This window comes from Panthera leo, chromosome C1 (genome assembly GCF_018350215.1).
Source record: "Panthera leo isolate Ple1 chromosome C1, P.leo_Ple1_pat1.1, whole genome shotgun sequence".
In the NCBI taxonomy this organism is placed as follows: domain Eukaryota; kingdom Metazoa; phylum Chordata; class Mammalia; order Carnivora; family Felidae; genus Panthera; species Panthera leo.
The window spans coordinates 85,095,479-85,120,531 of NC_056686.1; the positions used below are offsets into that span (position 1 = coordinate 85,095,479).

Here is a 25,053-nt window from a genome sequence, read left to right on the forward strand (position 1 = left end):
TTACTTACAGCAAGTCCCACATCTCCTACTCCACGCTCCAATGGAACCACCCTTCTTTGTCATGCTTGCCTCAGTCCTAGCACAGTGGGACCCATCCCCCAGAAAACTGGCCCAAACCCCTACCACCACTGTGTGTCCCAATTTGGGAGTTTTGCAAAGCCTCAGTTCCAGCAGTGGTGGCAACAGGTGTCATTTCACAAGCAGACCAGAGCACACCTAATTAAAACATACCACAGTCAGGCCAGGGACCAAAGTCTGCCCACAACAGTCAAACAGAGTCTCGGCAGACAATTAGCCTGAAGGATAAAGTGGCCAGAAAAGAACAGCAGAGAACATTCCATACACATTGAATAAACCCCAGAAGCACTAGGCCCTGTGGAATAGGGGACACTACATGGCAGGTCACTACAGGACCTCTTCTTCATAAGGCCATTACCCTCAAGAACAGGAGATGTAGCTGACTTTCCTAACACAAAGAAACAGGCACAGAGACTTAAACAACATGTGAAGACAGAGAAATCTGACCCAAAGGAAAGAGCCGGAAAAAAGCCATGGCTGGAGATCTAAGCAAAAGAGATACAAGTCAACATGCCTGATGGAGTGTTTCAAGCAATAATCATAAAAATATTCATTGGATTTGAGAAAAGAAATAAAAAGAACCAGTCAGAGATAAAGAGCAAGATTAGATATACATTTAGTGCAATGTAGAGCAGGCTGGAAGAAGCAGAAAAATGAATTAACGATCTAGAAGACACAGTAATGGAAAGTAATCAAGCTGAACAAAGAGTGAAAAAAGAATTATACAAAATGACAACAGACTTAGGGAAATCAGTGACTCCATCAAACATAATAACATTCATATTATAGGAGTGCCAGAAGAAGAGAGAAAAGGGGGCAAAAAATTTATTTGGAGAAATAATACCTGAAAAATTCTCTAATCTGGGGATGGAAACAGATATCCAGATCCAGAAGGCACAGAAAACCCCCATCAAAATAGACGAAAGCAGATCCATACCAAGACATATTGTAATCAAACTGGCAACAATATAGTGATAAAGAAAATTTAAAAGAAGCAAGACAAAAGATAGTAACATATAAGGGAAAATACATAAGGCTATTAAGGGATTTTCCAGCAGAAAGTTCCAAGCCAGAAGAGAGTGGCATGGTATATTCAAAGTACAGAATGGGAAAAATCTGCAGCCAAGAAAACTCTATCCAACAAGCCTATCATTCAGAATACAAGGAGAGATAAGGAGTTTTTCAAACAAACAAAAAACTAAACAAGTTCATGACCACTAAAGCAGCCCTGCAAGAAAAATTAAAGGTCTCTTTGAATGGAAAGGAGAGACTGAGTGACAGTATAAAGGCAGGAAACACAAAAGCAGTAAAAATGAATATTTCTATAAAAAAAATCAGTCAAGGAATTCACAAAATAAAAGGCTGTAAAATATGACGTCATATATTTAAAACATGCAGAGGAGAGAAGGATGTGCTCGAATGACCATTAATTTAATATAGACTGCTATACACAGAAAATGTTATATACAAATCTAACGGTAATAACAAATCAAAAACCACTAATAAATATGCAAATGATAAAGAGAAAGAAATCCAAATATATCACTAAAGAAAACCAGCAAACAATGAAAGAAAGACAAGAAAGTTTCAGGGAAAATTTTCAGAAACAACCACAAAACATAACAAAATGATGAAAAACACGTATCTATCAATAATTACTTTGAATGTTAAGTGGGCTAAATATGCTAATCAAAAGACACAGGGTGAAAGAATGGATAAAAAAAACAAGACTCATCTATATCCTGCCTACAAGAGATTTATTTTAGACCTAAAGACACCTGCAGGTTGAAAGTGGGGATGGTGGAAACATCTATCATGCAAATGCATGTCAAGAGAAGGCTGGAGTAGCAATACTTATATCAGACAAAATAGACTTTAAAACAAAGGCTGTAACAAGAGACAAAGAAGGAAATCACATAATAAGAAAGGGAACAATTTAACAAGAAGATAGAACAACTGTAAATATTTATGCACCCAACATTAAAGCACCCAAATACATAAAACAGTTAATAACAAACATAAACTAATCAATAATAATAAAATAATAGTAGGGGACTTTAACATCCCGCTTATATCAATGGACAGATCATCTATACAGAAAATCAACAGGGAAACAATGGCTTTCATTGACACTTTGGACTGCTGTATTTAACAGATATATTCAGAACATTCCATCCTAAAACAGCAGAATACACATTCTTTTCAAGTGCACAGAGAACATTCTCCAGAATAGATAACATATTAGTCCACAAAACAAGCCTTGACAAATTCAAGACTGAAGTCATACCATGCATCATTTCTGATCACAATGCTATGAAACTAGAAGTCAACCACAAGAAAAAGTATGGAATGACCACAAATACATGGAGATTAAATAGCACGAATGGGTCAAACAGGAAATAAAGGAAGAAATTTACAAAGTACATGGAAATAAATGAAAAGGAAAACACAAGGTCCAAGCCTTTGGGATGCAGCAAAAGCAGTTCCAAGAGGGAAGTTTATAGCAATATAGAGCTACATCAAGAAGCAAGAAAAATCTCAAATAAATGATCTAATCTTAGACCGATAGGAGCTAGAAAAAGAACAACAAACAAAACCTAAAACCAGCAGAGGGAAGGAAATGATATATATTAGAGAAAAAAAATGGTATAGAAACTAAAAAAAAAAAAAAAAAAAAAAAAAAAAGAAAAAAAATCCACTAGAACAGATCAATGAAACCAGGACCTGATTCTTTAGAAAAACCAATAAAATTGATAAACCTCCAGTCAGACTTTTCAAGAAAAAAAAAGAGAAAGGACTCAAATAAATGAGAGAGGAGAGATAACAACCAACACCACAAAAATACAAACAATTATAAGAGAACATTATAAAAAAAACATCTGCCAACAAATTGAGGCAACCTGGAAGAAATGGATAAATTCCTAGAAACATATAAACTACCAAAACTGAAATAGGAAGAAATAGAAAACTTGGACAACCAGCAAAGAAATTGGATCGGTAGTGAAAAAACAAAAGTCCAGGACCACATGGCTTCACAGGCAAATTCTGCCAAACACTTAAAGAAGAGTCAATACCTATTCTTCTCAAACTATTCCAAAAAATAGAAAAGGAAGGAAAACTTCTAAACTCCTTCTATGAGGCCAGCATTACCCTGATACCAAAACCAGATAAAGACTCCACTAAAAAAGAGAAGTACAGGCCAATATCCCAGATGAACATATATGCAAAAATGCTCAACAAAATACTAGCAAACCAAATCTAACAATACTTTTTTTAAAAAATCACTCACACAATCAAGAGGGATTTATTCTTGGGTTGCCAGCGTGGTTCAATATTTACAAATCAATCAACATGATACATCACATCAATAAGAGAAAAGATAAGAACCATATGATCATCTCAAATGACATAGAAAAAGCATCTGACAAAGTACAATATCCATTCATGATAAAAATCCTCAACAAAGCAGATCTAGAGGGAACATACCTCAATATAATAAAAGCCATATATGGAAAAACCCACAGCTAACATAATCCTTAATGAGGAAACACTGAGAGCTTTTCCCTAAGGACAGGAATAAGATAAGGATGTTCACTCTCACCACTTTTATTTAACATAGTACTGGAAGTCCTAGCCAGAGCAATCAGACAAAAAAAAAAAAAAAAAAAAAAAAAAAAAAAAAAGAGAGAGAGAGAGAAATAAAGGGTCTCCCAGTTGGTAAGGAAGAAGTAAACCTTACACTATTTGCAGATGACATGATAGTATATATAGAAAATCCAAGACTCTACCAAAAAACTGCCAGAATTAAAGAATGAATTAAGTAAAGTTACAGGATACAGAATCAATGTACAGAAATCTGTTCCATTGCTATACATCACTAATGAAGCAGCAAAAAGAGAAATTAGGAAAACAATCTCATTTATAATTGCACCAAAAATAATAAGGTATTTAGGAATAAACCTAACCAAAGAGGTGAAAGACCTGTACTCTGAAAACTATAAAACACTGATGAAAGAAACTGAAGATGGTACAAAGAAATGGGAAGACATTCCATGCTCATGGATTAGAAGAATATTATTAAAATGTCTACACAACTCAAAGCAATCTATATATTTAATGCAATCCCTATCAAAATACCAACATCATTTTTCACAGGAGTAGAACAAATAATCCTAAAATTTGTACGGAACGACAAAAGACCCTGAATAGCCAAAACAATCTTGGAAAAGAAAAGCAAAGCTGTAGGGATCAAAATTCCAGACTTCAAGTTATATTACAAAGCTGCAGTAACCAAAACAATATGGCAACTGGCACAAAAATAGACACATAGATCAATAGAACAGATCAGATAATCCAGAAAGTAATTCACAATTATGTGGTCAATTAATCTTTCACAAAGCAGGAAAGAATATCCAATGGGAAAAAGACAGTTGCTTCAACAAATGGTATTAGGAACACTGGACAGGTATATGCAAAAGAAGGAAACTGGACCACTTTCTTACACTATACAGAAAAACAAACTCAAAATGGATTAAAGACCAAAATGTGAGGCCTGAAACCATAAAAATCCTAGAAGAGAACACAGGCAGTTATTTCTTTAACATAGGCCATAGCAACTTCTTTCTAGATATGTCTCCTGAGGCAAGGGAAACAAAAGTAAACTATCGGTACTACATCCCAGTAAAAAGCTTTCTGCATAGTGAAGGAAAAAACCAACAAAACTAAAAGACAACATACTGAGTGGGAGAGGATATTTGTAAATGACATATGCAATAAAGGGTTAGTATCCAAAATGTATAAAGAACTTATAAAACTCAAAACCTAAAAAACAAATAATTCAATTAAAAAATGGGCAGAAGACATGAACAGACATTTCTCAAAGACATCCAGATGGCCAACAGACACATGATAAGATGCTCGTCAACACCTACCATCAGGGATACGCAAATCAAAACTACAATGCAATATCACCTCACACCTATCAGGATGGTTAAAATCAACAACACAAGAAAAAACAGGTGCTGGTGAGGATTGGAGAAAAAAGAACCTTTGTGCACTGTTGGTGGGAATGCAAACTGGTGCAGCCGATGTGGAAAACAGTATGGAGTCTCCTCAAAAAGTTAAAAATAGGAATCCCTACTATCCAGCAATCACACTACTGGGTATGTACCCAAAGGATACAAAAACACTAATTCAAAGGGATACATACACCCCTATGTTTATAGCAGCACTATTTATAACAGTCAAGATATGGAAGCAGCCCAAGTGTCCATCGATTATTGAATAAAGATGCTGTGGTATATACATATAATGGAATATTATTCAGCCATAAAAAAGAATGAAATCTTGCCTTTTACAACTACATGGATGTAGCTAGAAAGTATAATGCTAAGTGAAATAACTCAGTCAGAGAAAGACAAATTCCATATGATTTCACCCATATGTGGAATTTAAGAAACAAAACAAATAAGCAAAGGGGGGGGGGCGGGGAAAAGACAGAGGCACAAGCCAAGAGACGCTTAATTACAGAGAACAATACGATAGTTACCAGAGGCGGGGTGGGTGGAGGGATCAGTTAAACAGGTGACAGGGATTAAGGAGTGCATTTGTCCTGATGAGCACCAGGTGAGAGATGTAATTTTGAATCACTATTTTGCACACCTGAAACTAAAACTAACATGACACTGCATGTTAACTGGAATTAGAATAAAAATTAAAAAAAAAAGAAAAAAGACACAGCATATACCCAACACATATCACCATACTTACACCATATACACTTACCACACATATATTACACACACACCACCAGACACCAAACTCACATTACACATGCCCTACCCATATACCACTCATACTACACAAACAACCACACAACACACACAAAAGACACAAACACATGTATCTCACTAACGTACAGCATACATATAACCAAGACACAAGAAACACACAACACTCATACAACACACACACCACACATGTAATACCACAGACACACATTTCACACATAAATATATTACCTACACACCAGGCATACACACCACACAGTCACACATAAAACATACCCAACACACACACCACACATATACCACACATAGAGTAGACACAAACACAAATACTGCACATACAACACTCACACCCTGCATACACCACCACATACAAAAAAACACTTCATACATACCCAACACACACACCATACACATTATACATACTAACACACTCCACACACACAACACTCACAAAATGCATAAACCACATACCAACTCAAGACATATACCACATTATTGTCACATAAAGATCACACATTTAACACACACACATCACACAATAACACCACACATTCACAACATACACAAAACACACATACCACACAAACACACACGCTAAAAAAAAATCATGGAAACATTAACCAAAAGAGAGCTGGGAATGGCTGTATTAATATCAGACTAAATTAGTTGTATTAATATCAGACTAAATTGACTTTAGCATGATAGCACATATATAATCCAAACTTTTGTTGTGGAAGTTTGTCAAAAGCTTTTTGAAATTGAAGTGTTTTTTCTTCTTTATCCATATATTTGCTCCTACAAGTTCTAAGAAAACATAAGGTTTTAGTGCCACTTATATAAACACATCCTTCTATTAAATCATGCTTCCTATATATTCAAATTTCTATTCTCTGTGTGTGGCACAGAATTCTGCTTTTTAGCATTTTACAAACTGCATTAAAATATAGATTTTTTCCCTTGAGTTGAGATTTATAGGTTTAAAAAAAAATTTTTTTTAATGTTTATTTTGAGGAAGAGAGAGACAGAGTGCAAGCAGGGAAGCAGCAGAGAGAGAGGGAGACACAGAATCCGGAGCAGGCTCCAGGCTCTGAGGTGTCAGCATAGAGCCTGACACGGGGCATAGAGCCATGAACCATGAGATCATGACCTGAGCCGAAGTTGGATGCTTAACTGACTGAGCCACCCAGGTGCCCCGAGGTTTATAGATATTAAGCTAGAGAAAAAACACACAGAATTCAAGACAGCTGTTAATATTTCTTAAAGAACTTGTAGAGGTGCCTGGGTGGCTCAGTTGGTTAAGCATCCAACTTCGGCTCAGGTCATGATCTCACGGTTCAGGAGTTAGAGCCCTACATTGGGCTCTGAGCTCACAGTGCAAAGCCAGCCTAGGATTCTCTCTCTCCCCATCTCTCTCTCTGCCCCTTCCCCACTTGTGCACGTGCTCTCTCTCTCTCTCTCTCAAAATAAAGGAATAAACTTAAAAAAAAAAAAAGGAATAGTCTGAAAAACTTTAGTCAAATATGTGTTTTTAATTTAATGAACTATTAATTTTCATTAGGAGTGAAATTATCTCCGTTTCCAAAACCCTAAAACCTTATTTCAAGTAAATAACTCTAGAGATTTAATAAGAGGTAGAAATTAAGAAATATGAAAAAATATCTACAATCTACAAAGACTAGTCTTGGTCTTAGAACATATCAGTAACTTAAATGTACATAACACTTCTCAGATTTTAAAGGCATTTTCTATATATTGCATTATTTGATTCTTTCAAGAACCCTTGCCAGATGGCAGAGTAAGTACCGTTACTCCCATTTTACACATTAAGAATCAATGGCTCATCAAAGACAAAGTGAGTCCCCAGGCAAGATGACTAATAAGTTTCAGAGTTGGGCTCTTCTGATTCGAGGTCCATTGGCATTTCCTAAATCTCACAGTGCCACTAGAGACATAACTGTAAGGCACAATTATGCTCTTCTCCTTTTGTAATTTACAAAGCGATAATAGGGAGAGCTACAGAGAAAGAATGTTCAGGTGGCTGAATCAGATTCTTAAAGGGATCTTCAATAGTATAAGACTATGGTGAGAGACTATATATTCATCTTAACTGCTACTTCTAGATACCTTTAAAAATCCGTTCCCTACCAAGAAGTGTTTCTTTTTTTCTAAAAAGTGAAAGAAGGTAAAGAGGTAGAAGGAGGACTAAGGCAGTAGAGGATTTTTACTTCTGTTTCAAGCCTTTTTCTGAAAAATCTTTAGCCTTTTCAAAAATTATTTAAAAAAAAATTTTTTTAATGTTTATTTTTTTTTTTTTTTTTAATTTTTTTTTCAACGTTTTTTATTTTATTTTTGGGACAGAGAGAGACAGAGCATGAACGGGGGAGGGTCAGAGAGAGAGGGAGACACAGAATCGGAAACAGGCTCCAGGCTCCGAGCCATCAGCCCAGAGCCTGACGCGGGGCTCGAACTCACGGACCGCGAGATCGTCGCGGGGCTCGAACTCACGGACCACGAGATCGTGACCTGGCTGAAGTCGGACGCTTAACCGACTGCGCCACCCAGGCGCCCCTTTAATGTTTATTTTTTGAGAAAGAGTGAGAGTGCAGAGGGGCAGAAAGAGAGGGAGACACAGTATCTAAAGCAGGCTCCAGGCTCCAAGCTGTCAGCACAGAGCCCAATGTGGGGCTTGAACTCACAAACCGCGAGATCATGACCTGATCTGAAGGTGAATGCTTAACGGATTAAGCCACCCAGGTGCCCCCCAAAACTACTTTTTGATTAATACTTTTTGGTATTAAATTTGAACCTATTCTAAAAATATAGGCAAACTGTCAGAGAATGGTGAGTCAAATGTACTTGCATTCTTACTGAGGTCATTTCCAGTACAGTAAGGAGAGCTTAGCTTATATTATGATTTTAAAATAGTCTGCAAATTAATAATAAGTTCATACACAAACGCCATTCAAAACACCTGGTCATATCAAGTTAACATCTGTTATAGGTTACTTTCTCTTTTTTAGCTGATGGGGCACCTGGGTTGCTCAGTTAAGCGTCTGACTTTGGCTCAGGTTATGATCTCACTGTCCCTGGGTTCAAGCCCCGCATCAGGCTCTGTGATGACATCTCAGAGCCTGGAGCTTGCTCTGGATTCTGTGTCTCCCTCTCTCTCTGTCCCTCCCCTGCTCACACTCTGTCTCTCTCTCAAAATAAATAAACATTAAAAAAAAATTTTTTTTTTTAATTCTCTTTTTTAGCTGAAGTGATGAGTGGGCAGTGAAAAAGTTTTTTAAAAGAAGAAAAAATGGGGGCATCTGGGTGGCTCAGTCAGTTAAGCGTCCAACTTTGGCCCAGGTCATGATCTCACAGTTCGTGAGTTCGAGCCCCACATCAGGCTCTGTGCTGACAGCTTGGAGCCTGGAGCCTGCTTCGGATTCTGTGTCTCCCTCTCTCTCTGCCCCTCCTCAGCTCATGCTTGCACTCTGTCTCTGTCAAAAATAAATAAACTTAAAAAAAAAAAAAAAAAAAAGAAAGAAAAAATAAAGAAAAAAAGAAAAAATAATTCTTAATAAATTACATCAAATAAAATATCCTGATGTATGATGAATTGTGTTAACAACATATTAGCAATACAAACTACCTTACTGCTTTAAAAAAGAAAAAAAAAATCATTAAGAAAGAAGTTTCTCAACTTAAACAACTCCCACTTATTTTGGCACACATTATTTTTACATTGACTGAAAATTTTTTTCAGAATAACTTACCATTCTTTAATAGTTACTTCTCTAATCCCTTCTCCAATGTCTGAGAGTTTGAATTGAACAACTTGTCCCTGCAGAGCTTCAAAGAAAAATGAAAAATGATCTCATTAAATATGTAATATACTTCTAATAGATGCTTTTATAGCTAAAATTAGAAAATATTCTCAAGCAGAAGCAGAAACCATTGCATTTCACAGATAAAAAAGTGTTTCATAATTTTTAAAAGCATAATTGTCATTCATAACCATCAAAGATTTAAATAAATTATTCAGTATCACAGACCTACTGATATTGTCACAGCACTTACATTTTCCAACTTCCAAAATAATGTTCCTTTACAAGGGTATAGAAGGCCCAACTAGCTGGATAGCCTTGTTTTCTGTTATTAAACTGTAATGATCACTAGTGTCCCACTCTTAGATCTCTTCTGACTTCATATAACTATTCTCATTTTTAGTGGCTAATGATCAGGCGTACACATCTAGAAAACCTGATGAAAAATTTCTCTGTCCACCATGTTCTGCCAACTTATCATTAAATTTCAGTCCTCTTTCCATTTTTCACCCCTTTTTGAATTTCTACCCCCCACTTGTGTAACAATTAGATACAAATGATACTTTATGGTAATTATTCTCAAGAGAAAGTATTTCTGGTCAACAACCTATGTTCCTCTCACTTTTCCACGGTAACATGTGACTCTGAATGGATTCCAGAGTGCTCCTCTAGGGGACACCTGGGGGGCTCAGTCAGTTAAGCCTCTGGCTCTGGCTCAGGTCATGATCTCATAGGTCATGAGTTGGAGCCCTGTGTCAAGCTCTGTGCTGACAGCTCAGAGCCTGGAGCCTGCTTCAGATTCTGTCTCTGTCGCTCTTTGCCCCTCCCCACTCGCACTCTGTCTCTCTCTCTCTCAAATATAAGTAAGCATTAAAAAATCTTTTTTAAAAAGTGCTCCTCTATCTTCAGACTGCTGTTAATTAAAATTGCTTATAAAACACACAACAAGCTGATTAAGGTAGTAAAACTTTCTTCAATAAATATGAGGAGTCAGTTAATGGTTAAGAAATACAAATACATTTCTGATATAGAGGTATTAGGTACCTCTTGTTTCCTCTCTATCTAGTAAGTTGGGTCCTCTCACAGCCTGTTGCTCGTAGTATAAACTGGAACCTCTCTGAAAAAATAGTTTGGTGTTAAGTATCAAAAGCTTAAAGAAAAAAAAAAAAAAGAGGGCGCCTGGATGGCTCAGTTGGTTAAGTGTCCAACTTGGGCTCAGGTCATGATCTCACGGTTCACAAGTTCAAGCCCTGCATTGGTCTCTGTGCTGACAGCTCAGAGCTTGGAGCCTGCTTCAGATTCTGTGTCTCCCTCCCTCTCTGCCCCTCCTCCCCCACCCACCCCCCATCTCTCAAAAATAAATAAACATCAAAAAAAGGAAAGTCCTTCTCTTTGACTCAATAAGCAATTCTGCTTTTAAGACTTTTTCCCCCATGAGGAAACAATTAAGATAGGTACAAAAAGATTTATGCTCAATAATAGCTTTCATAGAGTTAAAATGAAGACTTGGAATATCAATCTAAGTCACCAAAAAATGACAAGTAAATATACTACGGTACTTCTATACAAAACAATATTATGCAAGGAACAACATGTGCAAGAAGAACATGGAAATATAGTGCACAGTATGGTTAGGGAACAACACACAGTTCCATATGGCTGAAGATAGTATATGCGGCAAGAAGTCAGTCCAGATTTAAAAAGACTTTCTTCGTGGTGCCTGGATGGCTCATTTAGTTAAGCATCTGACTCGTTATTTCAGCTCAGGTCATGATCTCACGGTTTGTGAGATCTCTCTTTCTCCTTTGCCCCTCCCCTGCTCACACATGCACTGTCTCTCTCAAAATAAATAAATAAACTTAAAAAAAAAAAAAAAAAAAAAGACTTTCTTTGCCATGCCAAGGTGAGGTGTCTGGAATTTATCCTAAAGGTAATCAGGAGCCAGTTGTAAGTAAAATATGGTCATAAATTTTTTGCAGCTGCTCCCATAAGACATAGAGTCTGATTCACCACAACTTAAATCTATGCTGGCCTGTCACTTGCTTGGACAATAGAATATAGCAGAAATGAAGTTGTACAAATTCTGGAGCCTAGACCTCAAAGGACCTCGCAGCATCTTCTACCTTCTCCCTCTTGGAATACTGCCTTGAGATCCCTGAGTAAGGAAGTCTACTGGAGGATGAAAGGCTATATGGAGAAGAAATGACAGGCCCCACCTGAAAACCAGCACCACTGTCAGACATGTATGTGAGACCATCTTAGACCTTCCAGCCCAGATGATCCTCCAGCTGAAGACAGCCATATTAGTGAGTTCAGTGAAACCAGCAGAGGAAGCACCCAGGTAACCCTGAGAATACTGAGAAATAATAACTCATTGTTGCTTTAAGCCATGAAGTTGTAGACAGGGTTATTATTCAGGCATAATAAATCAACAGGGCATACCATCTGCAATTTCAGATCTGTAACCTGAGATCTGTAATTTTGGAAACAAATGTCTCTGGTAGGAATGTGGTGGATGGGGTTGGGGAAGGAGTGACAGACAAAGCAGTTAGGAGGCTACTACAGGTAAGAAACTGAAGTATGGAACTTAATATATTTATATATTTTCAAAGCTGTCTAAAAAAGAGAAGACAAATTTAAAAATCATGTAAGATGTAAAATTAATAGATTTAGGTAACCAATTTGATATGAAACAGGAATCAGGAAGACTTCAGGTTTCTAGCTTGAATATCCATTTAGTGAGGGGATATAGGAAAAGAATATATATCCAGAGCATCAAAACAGTGCCTTGGCAGATGGTAGGTGATCAATAAATATCTGTGTTAAATGGATTTATTCTCACAACAATACAATGACGTAGATACTATGATTAATCCCATATTACAAACGATGAAATAGAAAGAAATTAAGTAACTTGCTTAAAGTTACACAGCTAGTAGGAGTTTCCACTTGAATGGCTTCTATCTTCTGTGAGAAGACAAAAGATCAACTTTTAAAATAAAAATCTGAGCCTGGATGGCTCAGTTGGTTGGGTGTCTGACTCTTGATTTCGGCTTAGGTCATGACCTCAGGGTTGTGAGATCAAGCCCCTTGTTGGGCTCCATACTGGGTGTGAAGCCTGCTTAAGATTCTCTCTCTGTCTCTGTCTCTCTCTCTTTCTCTCTCTCTCTCTCCCCCTCCCCCCTGCCTATGCCTCTCCCACACACATGTGTGTGCATGCACATGCTCTCTCTCTCAAAATAATAAAAATAAAAATAAAATAAACAAATAAATATTTTTAAAAAGCGGTGAAGATAGGGTTTATATATCTTTGGATGTTGTGAAAGATAACCTGTAAAAGGCATGGAAAGACTGACTGATCTCAGGGGCTGGATCTGCCTGGAATTTCCCCAGTTTTCATTGCTAGCACAGACTAAGGCACCAAGTATCTGTCAAAAGCTTAACGATATAACAAAAGTCTAGGGTTATCAAAGTTCTAAACAGAACATCAGGAAAAAAAAGTTTTAATGTGCTTCCCAAATCTAATACCTAAAGCCTCAAATTCTTTACAGAGGGTAGAAAAACAGGACAAAGGTAATTAAATGGTAAAAGTCAGGGATCTTTCTACTCAGAAGCACCTTGGGCTGGTTTTATCACACAATCTTAACACAACAGACTGAGGTAAGTGTTCCATCCAACCAACAATATAGTGACAATACAAGGATACAATCTGTTAAGTCAACAATTTACCTGGCTATTGCACTTAGCTGAGTCAGATGACAAAGAACAGGTGGCCCAAGACAATCCATTCCCCACATTTGAAGACACAAGCATTAAGGGAAAGATGTGAAAGGGGTGAGGGGGCACAAAAAAAAAAAAAAAAAAAGAAAAGAAGAAAAGGACAGATTCGGGGAGAGCAAGGAGGCTCAGGCTAGACAGAAAAGGTTAACTTTTTTTTTACTTTGATAAGTCTTCAATTACTTTTTAAAAAGTTCTGGGTAAGATACAAAACCTTATTTCATATGGGCTATTTTGAGATCATACTTACCAGCAGTTGTTTTCAGCAACTGATGTGGATGACTATACTTGAATGAAGGATAACCAAAGAAACACACATATTTTGGCTTCAAAACATGAACATTACTACAGGTTTGAAAGTAGCGAACACAAATCTAAAGATGAGAAAACAAAAAAGTAAAAGCTTTTATGAATGTTCTCGACGGCTTTTCTCTGTAAGTATATATTCAGTTTCAAGTTTATTCTAAAGGTAGAACAGTCATTATCAAAATACAAACAATATGAAAGTATCTAGGCCAAAATCTGAACTGGCCAAAACCTGGTGTCAGGGACAGTCAAGTTTATTAAGATAGGTTATTTTTTAAGTACTGTATGTCTGTTCGAGAAATCAAAGGAATTTAAACCCCAGAACCCAAAGAACATTTTGTTGTTCTTTTATTTAGTAAAATTATATCCCTGGAGTCAGATTTATTTATGTGCTTATGATCCTTGCCTAAAATTTCTTATAAAAGTAAAGAAATTTTAACATATTCTGTACAAACACATTGTAAGTACAGTTGAGTCAGTAAAGACTTCCTAAAATAAAACTTAAAAGAATTCAAAACTGACTTTTAGTATCTAAAGACACTGAAAAATATATGTAGTGCTGTATGGAAAGGTTTTCTTACTGGAATTTATGGATGACTCTTTAGATGCAACTATTTTATAGAATATCCTAGAATAATGCATGACAATATATAATAGAAATAAGTGTGCCTGAATCTATTTGACTTGATATCTTAAAACCTAGGTGTTTGAAATGCAGACTATTTTATTTTGAAAGTTAATATTTCAATGTTATTAATACCTGGTTAACTATATCACACTTTTAAATGTAATGTATAGAAATTTTTAACCTCCTTAATGTATCTGAGAATATTGTCATGTATTTCAAATTTTTTTATTAATGTAGGAGAGAGTTACTTTTACTTAAAAAAATTACTTTATTATCATGTACTTTTTATTTTAGTGATTAGCCCTTAAAATTTTTAAATTTGTAATACATATATGTTATATATTGTAGCCATATTATAATATGTATTTATAAATAAGAATTTTGTTCTTTTTCTGACAGCAAATAATATAAAAACAAATATTTGGTTTACTAATAGGAATAATATATTTAAATTATTATGTGATATTTCACCTTAATTTCCAAGATGTTACTCATTTCTGAAGGCAAAGAAAAACTAAAGATCCCCTTCCTAAAACACAATCTTAAATCATGCATCTTAGTTTTACTTTAAGAGCTAATCCAAAAGCAACTAATCTTTATAATATCTATATTTTATTCTTATTAAAATTAACATTGAATTAACATTCAAACCTAACTGAAATTGATAGCTTAAAACATAGCAGATAGTGGAAGAATGCTCTTTTCCAAACCCCCATTTTCTATGTCCATACTTTCTACTTCAACTCCCATAACCGTGGCTCTTGGTCAACAACAAAATCAAAATTAAATAAATTTAATTTTGGGCGAGTAAATGGATGTTTTGAATTATACAGGTTCGCCTTGATTTTAAAAAAATAGTTCTTTTAAAAATAACCTTTGAAAGAAAATTAGACTATTAGAAGGTCCTACCTTCAACAACACAAGTTTTATTGAAGAACTACTAATCAGGCAAAGGAGGGACAAACTACCAAATGTTTACTGAATGCCTACTATGTGCTGGGTACTTTACAGGTCTTTAAATGCATCACCTTCCTTTTATCTCATAGTTATCTTCTGGAATAGGCACATTAGCCCTCTTTAACACAGGAGAAACGAATGATCAGAGAGGTAAAGTGATTTGTCCAAGGTCCTATAGCAAACAAATGGCAAAATTCAGCTCTGAAACCAAGTAAATTTGACTCCAAAGCTGAGGCTCTTTCTATCACACACTGTAACACACTGTTATACGTAGGAGAAATAATCTCTGCTTTGAACTTATAACTTAGCTGAAACAACACACACACACACACACACACACACACACACACACACACACACTTGCATGGGCATGTATGCTCTTGTTTTTTGTAGTAAGTATTGGCAGCAGGTGTTAGAAGAGTTTAAGAATAGAGTCTTTTGTGTTTTGTTTTGATTTTTCAAGTTGGTTTGACCTAGGAAGGCTTCTTGGAGGAAGAGTTGAAGTGGACCTTGCATCATAAGTATTAATAAATAAAGAGCAGAAATGCACTTTAAGGCAGAGGAAACAGCATAAAGAAAGGAACTGCCGCAGGAACTTGTCTCCCAGGGCAGAGTGGCTTGACCAAATTTATAAAAGGGAGCAGCGTAAGTGGCTCAAGGACCAAATTACTGATGACTGTAAATGTCAGGATAAGGAGTTTGAACTCATACACTATAGGTTATTGAAGAAAAAGAACTAAGAAATTAATCTAGTTGCAGCTTATTGATTAGATTATAACAGGTAAAGCCAAGTAAGAGAGGAAAAAGAAAGTAGAATAGTATTTGAGGCATGAAAGAACAGGCTCCTGAAGTGATTTACAGTGGAAAAAGAGAAAGCAACGTAAGTGCAACAGGCATTATGCGATAAGTAGCAACTAAATGGATTAAGAGAAGGCTAAAAAACATTAGTGAAGCTGCTGAATGGAAAGATAAAAAAGCAATAGGAGGGAGAAAGAGAAAAAATAGTTTTTCAAGCTGAAAAAGACATTTTTCCTGGAAACAAAATATAAAAAAAAAATAGGAGATGAAACAAAGGTTTAGCAGATTCAAGTAAGGAAATAAATAATAGTTGTTTATTGAGCAGTTGTTGAGCACTGCCAAAAACAGGGATTGTGCTGGGCTTGGGAACTCAAAGCTAAGTAGGCTACAGAATATAGTCCCTGAATTCAAGTTGCTTCATTACAGGAAGACAGATAAAATAGAAAAATTCAGGGTTAATTCAGTATAGGTTAATCAAGAGTCAAATGCATGATGCAAAGGTAGATTAGAGAACAAAATAGATGTTAATTCCTTCTCTTATGGAAAGTACAGTCCACACCTTCAAAGATAAAGACAAGGACATAGGTGATTATGACATAGTGTTATAATAGGAAAAATAGAGTATTAAAGGAACACAAAGGAGGGAGAAAGTAAAGATCTAAGGGATGAGTAGGAATAATCCAGGTGACGAGGTGTGTTAGCAGATGAGGCCATAGGGAAGGAAGGCAAGAGTCTTTAAAGCAGAGGAAATACACATGCAAAGATCTGGAGTCTGGAGTCGAGAGAGAGCAGTGTGCTCAATTAACTTAAGTTCAATATAGTTCCAGTGTAGTTTAGTATGGGGTAAGGGTGAGGGAAGTGTCAGAGTGGGGGTTGGGATGGGTAAGTTTCAGCAAAAATGAAGCCAGAGAGATTTGGAAAGGTCCAGATCATAAATTGCCTCACAGTCTTTTAAATTTTGGACATTTTGCTTAGGGCAGTTTTAAGTGAGGAAATGACATTCTCAAATTTGTGTCTTACTTTTTAAGATCATCCTGGCTACACTATGGAGAATGGGTTGGAGAGCCACCAGATTGAAGGCAGAAAGTCCAATTAGTCCTTATCCTGGACGGACCAGGATAGCAGCAGTTGGGGGCAAGGCGGAGAATTACAACTAAATTTGGGAGATTTACAGGCTAGAATCAAAAGAGAAACAGGTCTGAGAGTTTAGTTCTGAAACCTAGAATCCGATGTGCCACTGAGGCATTACGGCAGAACTATGATGCGGCTAAATGCTAGCTCCTTCAAGACTCCGGGTGTTAGCAGTGGCCATGTAACATAGTCCTGATCAATGAGTCTGAATGGTACCACCCCTTCCTCCTTCCTGCCCTGAGTACGAAGTTGTAGAAGCTCTCTTGTAACCATGAAAAAGGGCAAACTTGCTGAAATGACAACCTTGATAAATATGAGTCACTTAACCAATACCAGCTTCCATCTAACTTCGGGATGCATAGATACTTAATTTCCCACTTATTGGCTGGGTTTTTATTACTTGCAGCTGAAAAATACTTAATATGTAGGCAATTGGAGATTTCCAGGACAGTAGAATATATATGGGTCTGGAGTAGAGCTGGCTTGAAGACTGGGGAACTTTAGGAATCATCAGCACATACATGGCAACTAAATTCAAATAAGTGGCTGAAATAGTCCAGGAAGTGCCAAAAGTGCTGAGGGCCAAAGTCAGAGCCTTTAGAAACACCAATACATATTTAAAAGTTGGGCAGGAGAGGCGCCTGGGTGGCGCAGTCGGTTAAGCGTCCGACTTCAGCTCAGGTCACGATCTCGCGGTCCGTGGGTTCGAGCCCCGCGTCGGGCTCTGGGCTGACGGCTCGGAGCCTGGAGCCTGCTTCCGATTCTGTGTCTCCCTCTCTCTCTGCCCCTCCCCCGTTCATGCTCTGTCTCTCTCTGTCTCAAAAATAAATAAACGTTGAAAAAAAAAATTAAAACAAAAAAAAGTTGGGCAGGAAAACAGGAGATTGGGATGAAGTGGAAAACATATAGAAGAAAAATATTGGGAAGCTGGTGTTACAGAAGCCAAACAAGGAGAACTCTCAAAAGAGAGGCCAATACCTAGCAAGGTACAAATTTCAAGTTACACGGTATCCTCTGAGAACTCCTTTCAGACCCCCATCCCCCCTCCTATGTGTTCCTGTAACTCTATAATGTCCCATCATAGCACTTCTCAAGCTGTTATAATTGCTTGTTTGTGTGTGTCTCTCTCTTTCCTCTGTCTTCCACTACAAGGCTGTAATTAATCTGGGACCACAGGGGTCCTATTCATATTTGCATCCCTAGTGGCTGCACAGTACCTGGTACACAGCAGGCTCTTGACAAATTTTGTAAAATCGGGGTTTGATCACTGTAAGATCTTAGGGAAGAGGAGTCCCAGAAAGAAAAACCCTACGCAGATAGGATAAAACACTATGATTACTAGGATGTTAGGTGTTTGGTGCTAAAGGGTTGTTGAAAGGGAGGAACTTCAGGGAAGATGGTGGTGGGTCGTAGCTCTGGTGATAAAAAGGTTGGAAAGATACGTGGCGCAGACACAACAGAGAAATACAGGTCCACAAAATAAAGCTTAAGCCTCTGCTCCTCGGAGGCAAGGGCCCATGGTGTTATGCTTTGCTTCATGGGTCTCTTCCTCTAAACTATAAATTCTCTGAGGCAGGGGTCGTATTGTCAGTGTTTGGCAGAGTGGGTGTCCAATAAATGCTTAATGATATATATCTGCATATCCCCAGCGCCTATCACAATGCCCAGCACCTAAACAGTGCTCAATAAAAGGCTAACGGGCGAAAGGCTAGATGAGCCTGGGTGTAGACAAAGCTGGAACGCGACCGAGTGGCGAAAGAAGCATGGCCAGGTAAGGCTGGGAGTGGGTCTCCAGACCGGTCTGCTCACCACCTTCTCTGCCCTTCATTTAGCATACATCCTTTTACCTCTCCGTCATGCGTGCCCTTTCCGCGTGGCACTCGGAGGACAAAGTAACACACCTCCCCGGGAATACTCCCGACACATTATCCCTTCCTGAACTCAACTCAAACCAAACCGCTTACCAGCCGCCCAGCATTCCGGCTCCAGGTTCCCAGCACTCGCACTGCGGCCATCTTACCCGGAAATGACAAGTGCACCGCGGTTGTTAGACTTGTCTCGGAGGTTGTTAGACATGTCGACCTATCCGGAGCCGGGAAACGCACCTCCCCCTGAGCGGCCAATGGCGAGGGAAGGAACGAGCCTCCCACCGGACAGCCAACCAGGGGGCGGGGCGGGGCCTGAGATAAACACTAGGGGGTGGAGAGTCCCGCGTGGAGGTAAAAGAGCATGCTGGAGGGGAAAGAAGTGGGGAGGAGTCAACTCAAAGTTAATTTCAGGGACAAAGTTGGGCAAGGCATTGCTGTGCTTACCAACGATCATCTTTTGAGTCCATAAAGTGGAAATAGAATGTTAAGGGAACACAAAGGAAGGGCACTTGTTGGAGAGAGTTATGGTGGAGGGATGAATTAGAAAATATCTGCTTTCAATTTGTATTATAACCGCCTTGATTACAGAAAATGGGACATTTCTATACTCGGTGGCAAGGCTCTGTGCCACTAATTGAGTCACAAATCTATGCTGGAATACTATCTAGTGATTGATACATCTTACTCCCACTGAGTGTTCTTGATTAATGAAATTGCTTTTTCAATGTCCCCCCCCCCCCCCGAAGATAAAGTTTACCCTACTGTCTAAAATAAAGATACCAACACTATCTTTTCTTCTTAGAGAATGTTGTCAGATGCAGCTGCCCGGCGTACGCAATATATCACAGACCTACAACCTTTATCTACTTGCCTCTTGGAGAAATGTTAAGTTGAGGTCAAGTTGATAGGGGGTAGATCAGAGTATTATTGACAGTCAATCTTTCTCAGAGCAATTAAGACTCCAATTTCTAGAAATGTTCAGGATGACATTTGTCTGGTTCTTGCTTTTTACATGGGAATTAAAATCTGTACAGATGTCTAAAGAACTAAAGAGAAAAAAATGGGAACAAAGACAACATTGTAAGTCCTCAACATTGAAGGTTAGTTCACAGTTATTTCACAAATTTACTGTCTAATATTACCCAAACTCACACTTTTTTTTTTGCTTTATTTGCTTTTCAGTATATTTCACATACACACTATTGCAAGCAATAATCCAAATCATTACTTTTATAACAAATCTGGGATGGTTAAAAAAAATTCAATTTTTTAACTGCCCTATCAACAAAACATTTTATAAGTATTATTAATATATTTGATAATCCCACATGCATGTGTGTTTTTTAACTTTTTTATTTTAGACAGAGCACATGTGAGCGGAAGAGGGGGAGTGGGGCTGAGGGAGAGAGGGAAAGGGGGGCAGAGAATCTCAAGCAGGCCATACTCAGTGCTGAACCCCACGTGGGCCTTGACCCCATGACCCTGGGATCCTGTCCTGAGCCAAGTAGTCAGATGCTCAACCAATTGAGCCACCCAGGCACCCCACACATGCATGTGCATTTTATAAAGATGAAGTAGCTGTGCCTTTGAAGTGAATTATTTTTCTTCCCAGAGCCCCTATACTACCTTCTTCGTCTAAATTTTCCCTTGAATTCTGCCTTCTCCTAAGAAAATATTTGGTTATTCTTTTCTTTTACCCTCTTTTTCCCTCAGTGGATTACTATTTCCACATTCAGTAATTGTGTGTGTCCTTATCTTTTAGCATTAACAGTTATGCCACCTACTCACTAGTTAATCCTTTCACTTGATCTCAAAAGAAACAAAGAACCATTTTCCCTTTGTTTTGTAAATAAATAAAATGACTGATTATGACCCATTAATTCCATTGCTAGGTATCTACCCAAGAGAAATGAAAACATATCCACACAAAGACTAGTATAAGAATAATGGAGGGGCGCCTGGGTGGCTCAGTCGGTTAAGCGGCCGACTTCGGCTCAGGTCATGATCTCGCGGTCCGTGAGTTCGAGCCCCGCGTCAGGCTCTGTGCTGATAGCTCAGAGCCTGGAGCCTGTTTCAGATTCTGTGTCTCCCTCTCTCTGACCCTCCCCCGTTCATGCTCTGTCTCTCTCTGTCTCAAAAATAAATAAATGTTAAAAAAAAAAATTAAAAAAAAAAAAAGAATAATGGAAATAGCATTCTTTTTAATAGCCAAAAACTAGAAACAGCCTAAATATCTTTCAACAAGGGAATAGATGAACAAAACGTGGTATATCCACCTCATAAAATATTATTTATCCTTAAAAATTACTGAAACACTGGTACATGCTATAACATAGATGGACCTCAAAAATACTATGGGAAGTAAAAAAAAAGCGAAACCCAAAAGTTCATATATTGCATGATTCTGTTTGTATGAAATGTCCCCCCCCCAAAAAAAAACCCACCCCAATCTACAGAGATAGCAAATTAGTGGTTGCCTGGGGCTAGGAATGGGAATGGGAAATGACTGCACAGGAGCAAGAAAAAATTTTTGTAGTGATAGAAATTTCCTATTATCAGACTGTGGCGATGGTCACATAACTGTAAAGGGTACTGAAAATCACTGAATTGTATAGTTAAAACAAGTGAATTTTATGGTATACTTCAATGAAGCTGTTAAATTTTGTGTCCTATTGTATACTTATAAAAGAATAATGTAACATATAGATAAGTCATACATAATAACAAAAACATTGGACCCATTATACAATTTAAGAAATAGAACATTTCCTATGCTGGTGAAGGTCACACTGTCTGCTCCTCCTCTAAACCCTTCTTTCACCCAAGGTAAACATCACCCTGCATTGTGTGTTCAGCATTCCTTTGTTTCCATATGTTTTATACAGATCTCTAACAATATCTTGTTCACCTCTGCCTATTCTTGAGTCTTATAGAAATGATATCAAACTGTATCCTTCTGCAACCAGCTTTTTATGACCATATTTATCCATTCTCTATATGATGAACATTTGTGCTGTTTCTAGTTCTTTGCCACTGCTATTACCACCAGTGCTGCCACGTGAATTCTTTTCTCTTGGACACGTGCAAGAGTTTTTTTAGGGCAGTGTTTCTCAGATTGTAATTAACATTCATATCAACTGGGAATCTTGTTAAAATGCAAATTCCAATTCAATAAATCTGGATGGGGCCTGAAATTCTGCATTTCTAGCAAGCTCTAGATGGTACAATTGCTACTGGTTAGCCAACTACACTTTGATTAGTAAGACAAAGATATATACTTAAACATAGAATTGTGTGGGGCGCCTAGGTGGCTCAGTGGGTTAATCATCTGATTTCAGCTCAGGTCATGATCTCACATTTCGTGGGTTGGAGCCCTGCATTGGGCTCTGTGCTGACAGCTCAGAGCCTAGAGCTTGCTTCAGATTCTGTGTCTCCCTCTCTCTCTGCCCCTCCCCCAGTCACGCTCACTTCTCTCTCTCTCTCTCTCTCTCTTTCTCAAAAAATAAACATAAAAAAATAGAATTGTGGAGACTTTGATTACACTTATCTTTGATTACACTTACTCAAGATAATGAAATATTGTTTTCCAAAATGATGGTGCAAAATACACAGTAGCTGTTTCAGGGAATACCCATAATTTCTGATTTGATATTGTCACACTTAAACAGAATCAATATTTTTCCCAACTTAGTAGTTGTAAACAGGTATCATGGTCTTAGTTTGAAATTCCCTAATTGTTAATAAGGTTGGACACATTTTCATATGTTTATCAATCATCCTTGAAGTGCCTGCTCATGTTTTTAGCTTATTTTTTCACTATTGTGTACATATATTTTTCTTATTGATTTGTGTAGGATTTATTTATATATTTTAAATTGTAATGCTCTTTCATTTATATGTGTTTTTGGTGTCTTCTTCCTTGTCTTTGCTCTTTTGAAAGTGTGTTTGGTGTACAGAGTGTTTCCCTTTTTTTTTTCTTAAGTTTATTTATTTATTTTGAGAGACAGAGAGAATGTGCACGCAGGCAGGCACATGCACACACACACGAGTGGGGAAGGGAGAGAGAGAGAGAGAGAGAGAGAGAGAGAGAATCCCAAGCAGGCTCTGTGCTGTCACACTAATGTGGGGCTCGAACCCACAAACTGTGAAATCATGACCAGAGCCAAAGCCAAGAGTTGGACACTTAACCAACTGAGTCACCCAGGCACCTCTGGAGTCCTTCCTTTTCATCATTGATTGCATTAGTCTTTTTCTGTATGGTTAGTGCTTTTTCTGTCTTAAGAAATACTTCTCAATCCAAACGTCCTAAGGTAGTCTGCTCTATTTCCTTCACATTTAAATCTTTTGTTTTGTTTTGTAATTTTAAAATTGAAATGTTATTCACATACCATGAAATTCACCTCTTTTAAGTGATTTTTAGTATATTCACAAAGTTGTGCAACCATTACCAGTATCTAATTCCAGAACATTTTCACCACCACCAAAAGAATTAATAATATCTTTCCATTCTGGAAATCCACCCCCTCTAAACCCCTGACAACTAATAACAGGTCCATAAATTTGCCTATTCTGACATTTCATTTCATATAAATGGAATCATACAATATGTATTATTTTGTGACTGGATTCTTTCACTTAGCATAAAGTTCTCAAGGTTCATCTATTATTCCTTTTAATGGCTCAATGACATTTCATTGTATGGATATAACACATTTTTGTTTATCCACTCATCAGTTGATAGACATTTGGGTTGTTTCCATTTTAGAGCTATTATTCATTAAGATTCATTATTATTCATAATAATCATAATGAACATTCTTGTACAAATTTCTTTTTCTTCTTGTACAAGTTTTTGCATGGACATGTTTTCATTTTCTTTCACTTATCATTTTATTTTATTTCAAATTCCACCTAAGAGTGGAATTGCTAGGTAGCATGATAACCCTATGTTTAACTTTATGAGGAAATGCCAGACTGTTTTCCAAAATGGTTGCACCATTTCATATACCCACTAGCAGTGTATGAAGGTTCTGTTTTCATGCCCTCACCGACACTTATTATTATTGGTCTTTTTTGTTATAGCCATACTAGTGGGTGTGAACTTATACTTCATTTTGGTTTTGATTTGCATTTCCCAATGAAAAATGATGTTAAGCATCTTTTCATGCACTTATTGGCCATTTGTATATCTTCTTTGGAGGAATGTCTATTCAAATTCTTTGTCCATTTTAAATTGATTGTCTTTTTATTTTTGAGTTGTAAGGGTTCTTTATAAATTCTAGATACTAGACTTTTATCAGATATATGATTTATAAATATATTCTCCCATTCTGCAGTTTGTCTTTTCACTTTCTTTTTTTTTTAATGTTTATTTTCGAGACACACACACACACACACACACACACACACACAAAGTGGGAGCGGAGAAGGGGCAGAGAGAGAAGGCGACAGAATCCAAGGCAGGCTCCAGGTTCTGAGATGTCAGCACAGAGCCCAATGAGGGTACAAACCCATGATCTGTGAAATCATGACCTGAGCCGGAGTCAGACACTTAACCCGACTGAGCCACCCAGGCGCCCCTCTGTCTTTTTACTTTCTTGATGGTATCCTTTGAAGCACAAAAGTTTTTAATTTTAATTAAATTGAAGTCCAATTTATCTATTTTTTTCTTTAACTGTTGGTATTTTTGGTGTCATATCTTGGAAACCTTTAATCCAAAGTCAATGAAGATTTACATCTATGTTTTCTTTTAAGAGTTTTATAGTTTTAGGGACACTTGATTGGCTCAGTCAGAAGAGCATGTGACTTTTGATCTGGGGTGATGAGTTTGAGCCCCATGTTGGGTGTAGAGATTATTTAAATAAAAATGAAACTTGAGTGCGGGACTGTCAGGGCCGAGACTTGTCCTC

At 37.4% G+C, this 25,053-nt stretch overlaps 1 protein-coding gene across 1 annotated transcript in view; it reads right to left on the reverse strand.

Moving 5' to 3' along the window:
* Positions 1-19,349, reverse strand: part of DBT (dihydrolipoamide branched chain transacylase E2) — a 52,567-nt gene extending 33,218 nt beyond the window's left edge. The window contains exons 1-3 of the mRNA XM_042953042.1: positions 19,241-19,349; positions 13,707-13,830; positions 9,629-9,704 (exon numbers count right to left, since the gene is read on the reverse strand). Of these exons, the coding sequence (XP_042808976.1) occupies positions 9,629-9,704; positions 13,707-13,830; positions 19,241-19,291 (251 nt within the window). The 5' untranslated portion in view covers positions 19,292-19,349. The remainder of the gene's footprint in view (positions 1-9,628; positions 9,705-13,706; positions 13,831-19,240) is intronic.
* Positions 19,350-25,053: the final 5,704 nt, after the last annotated feature.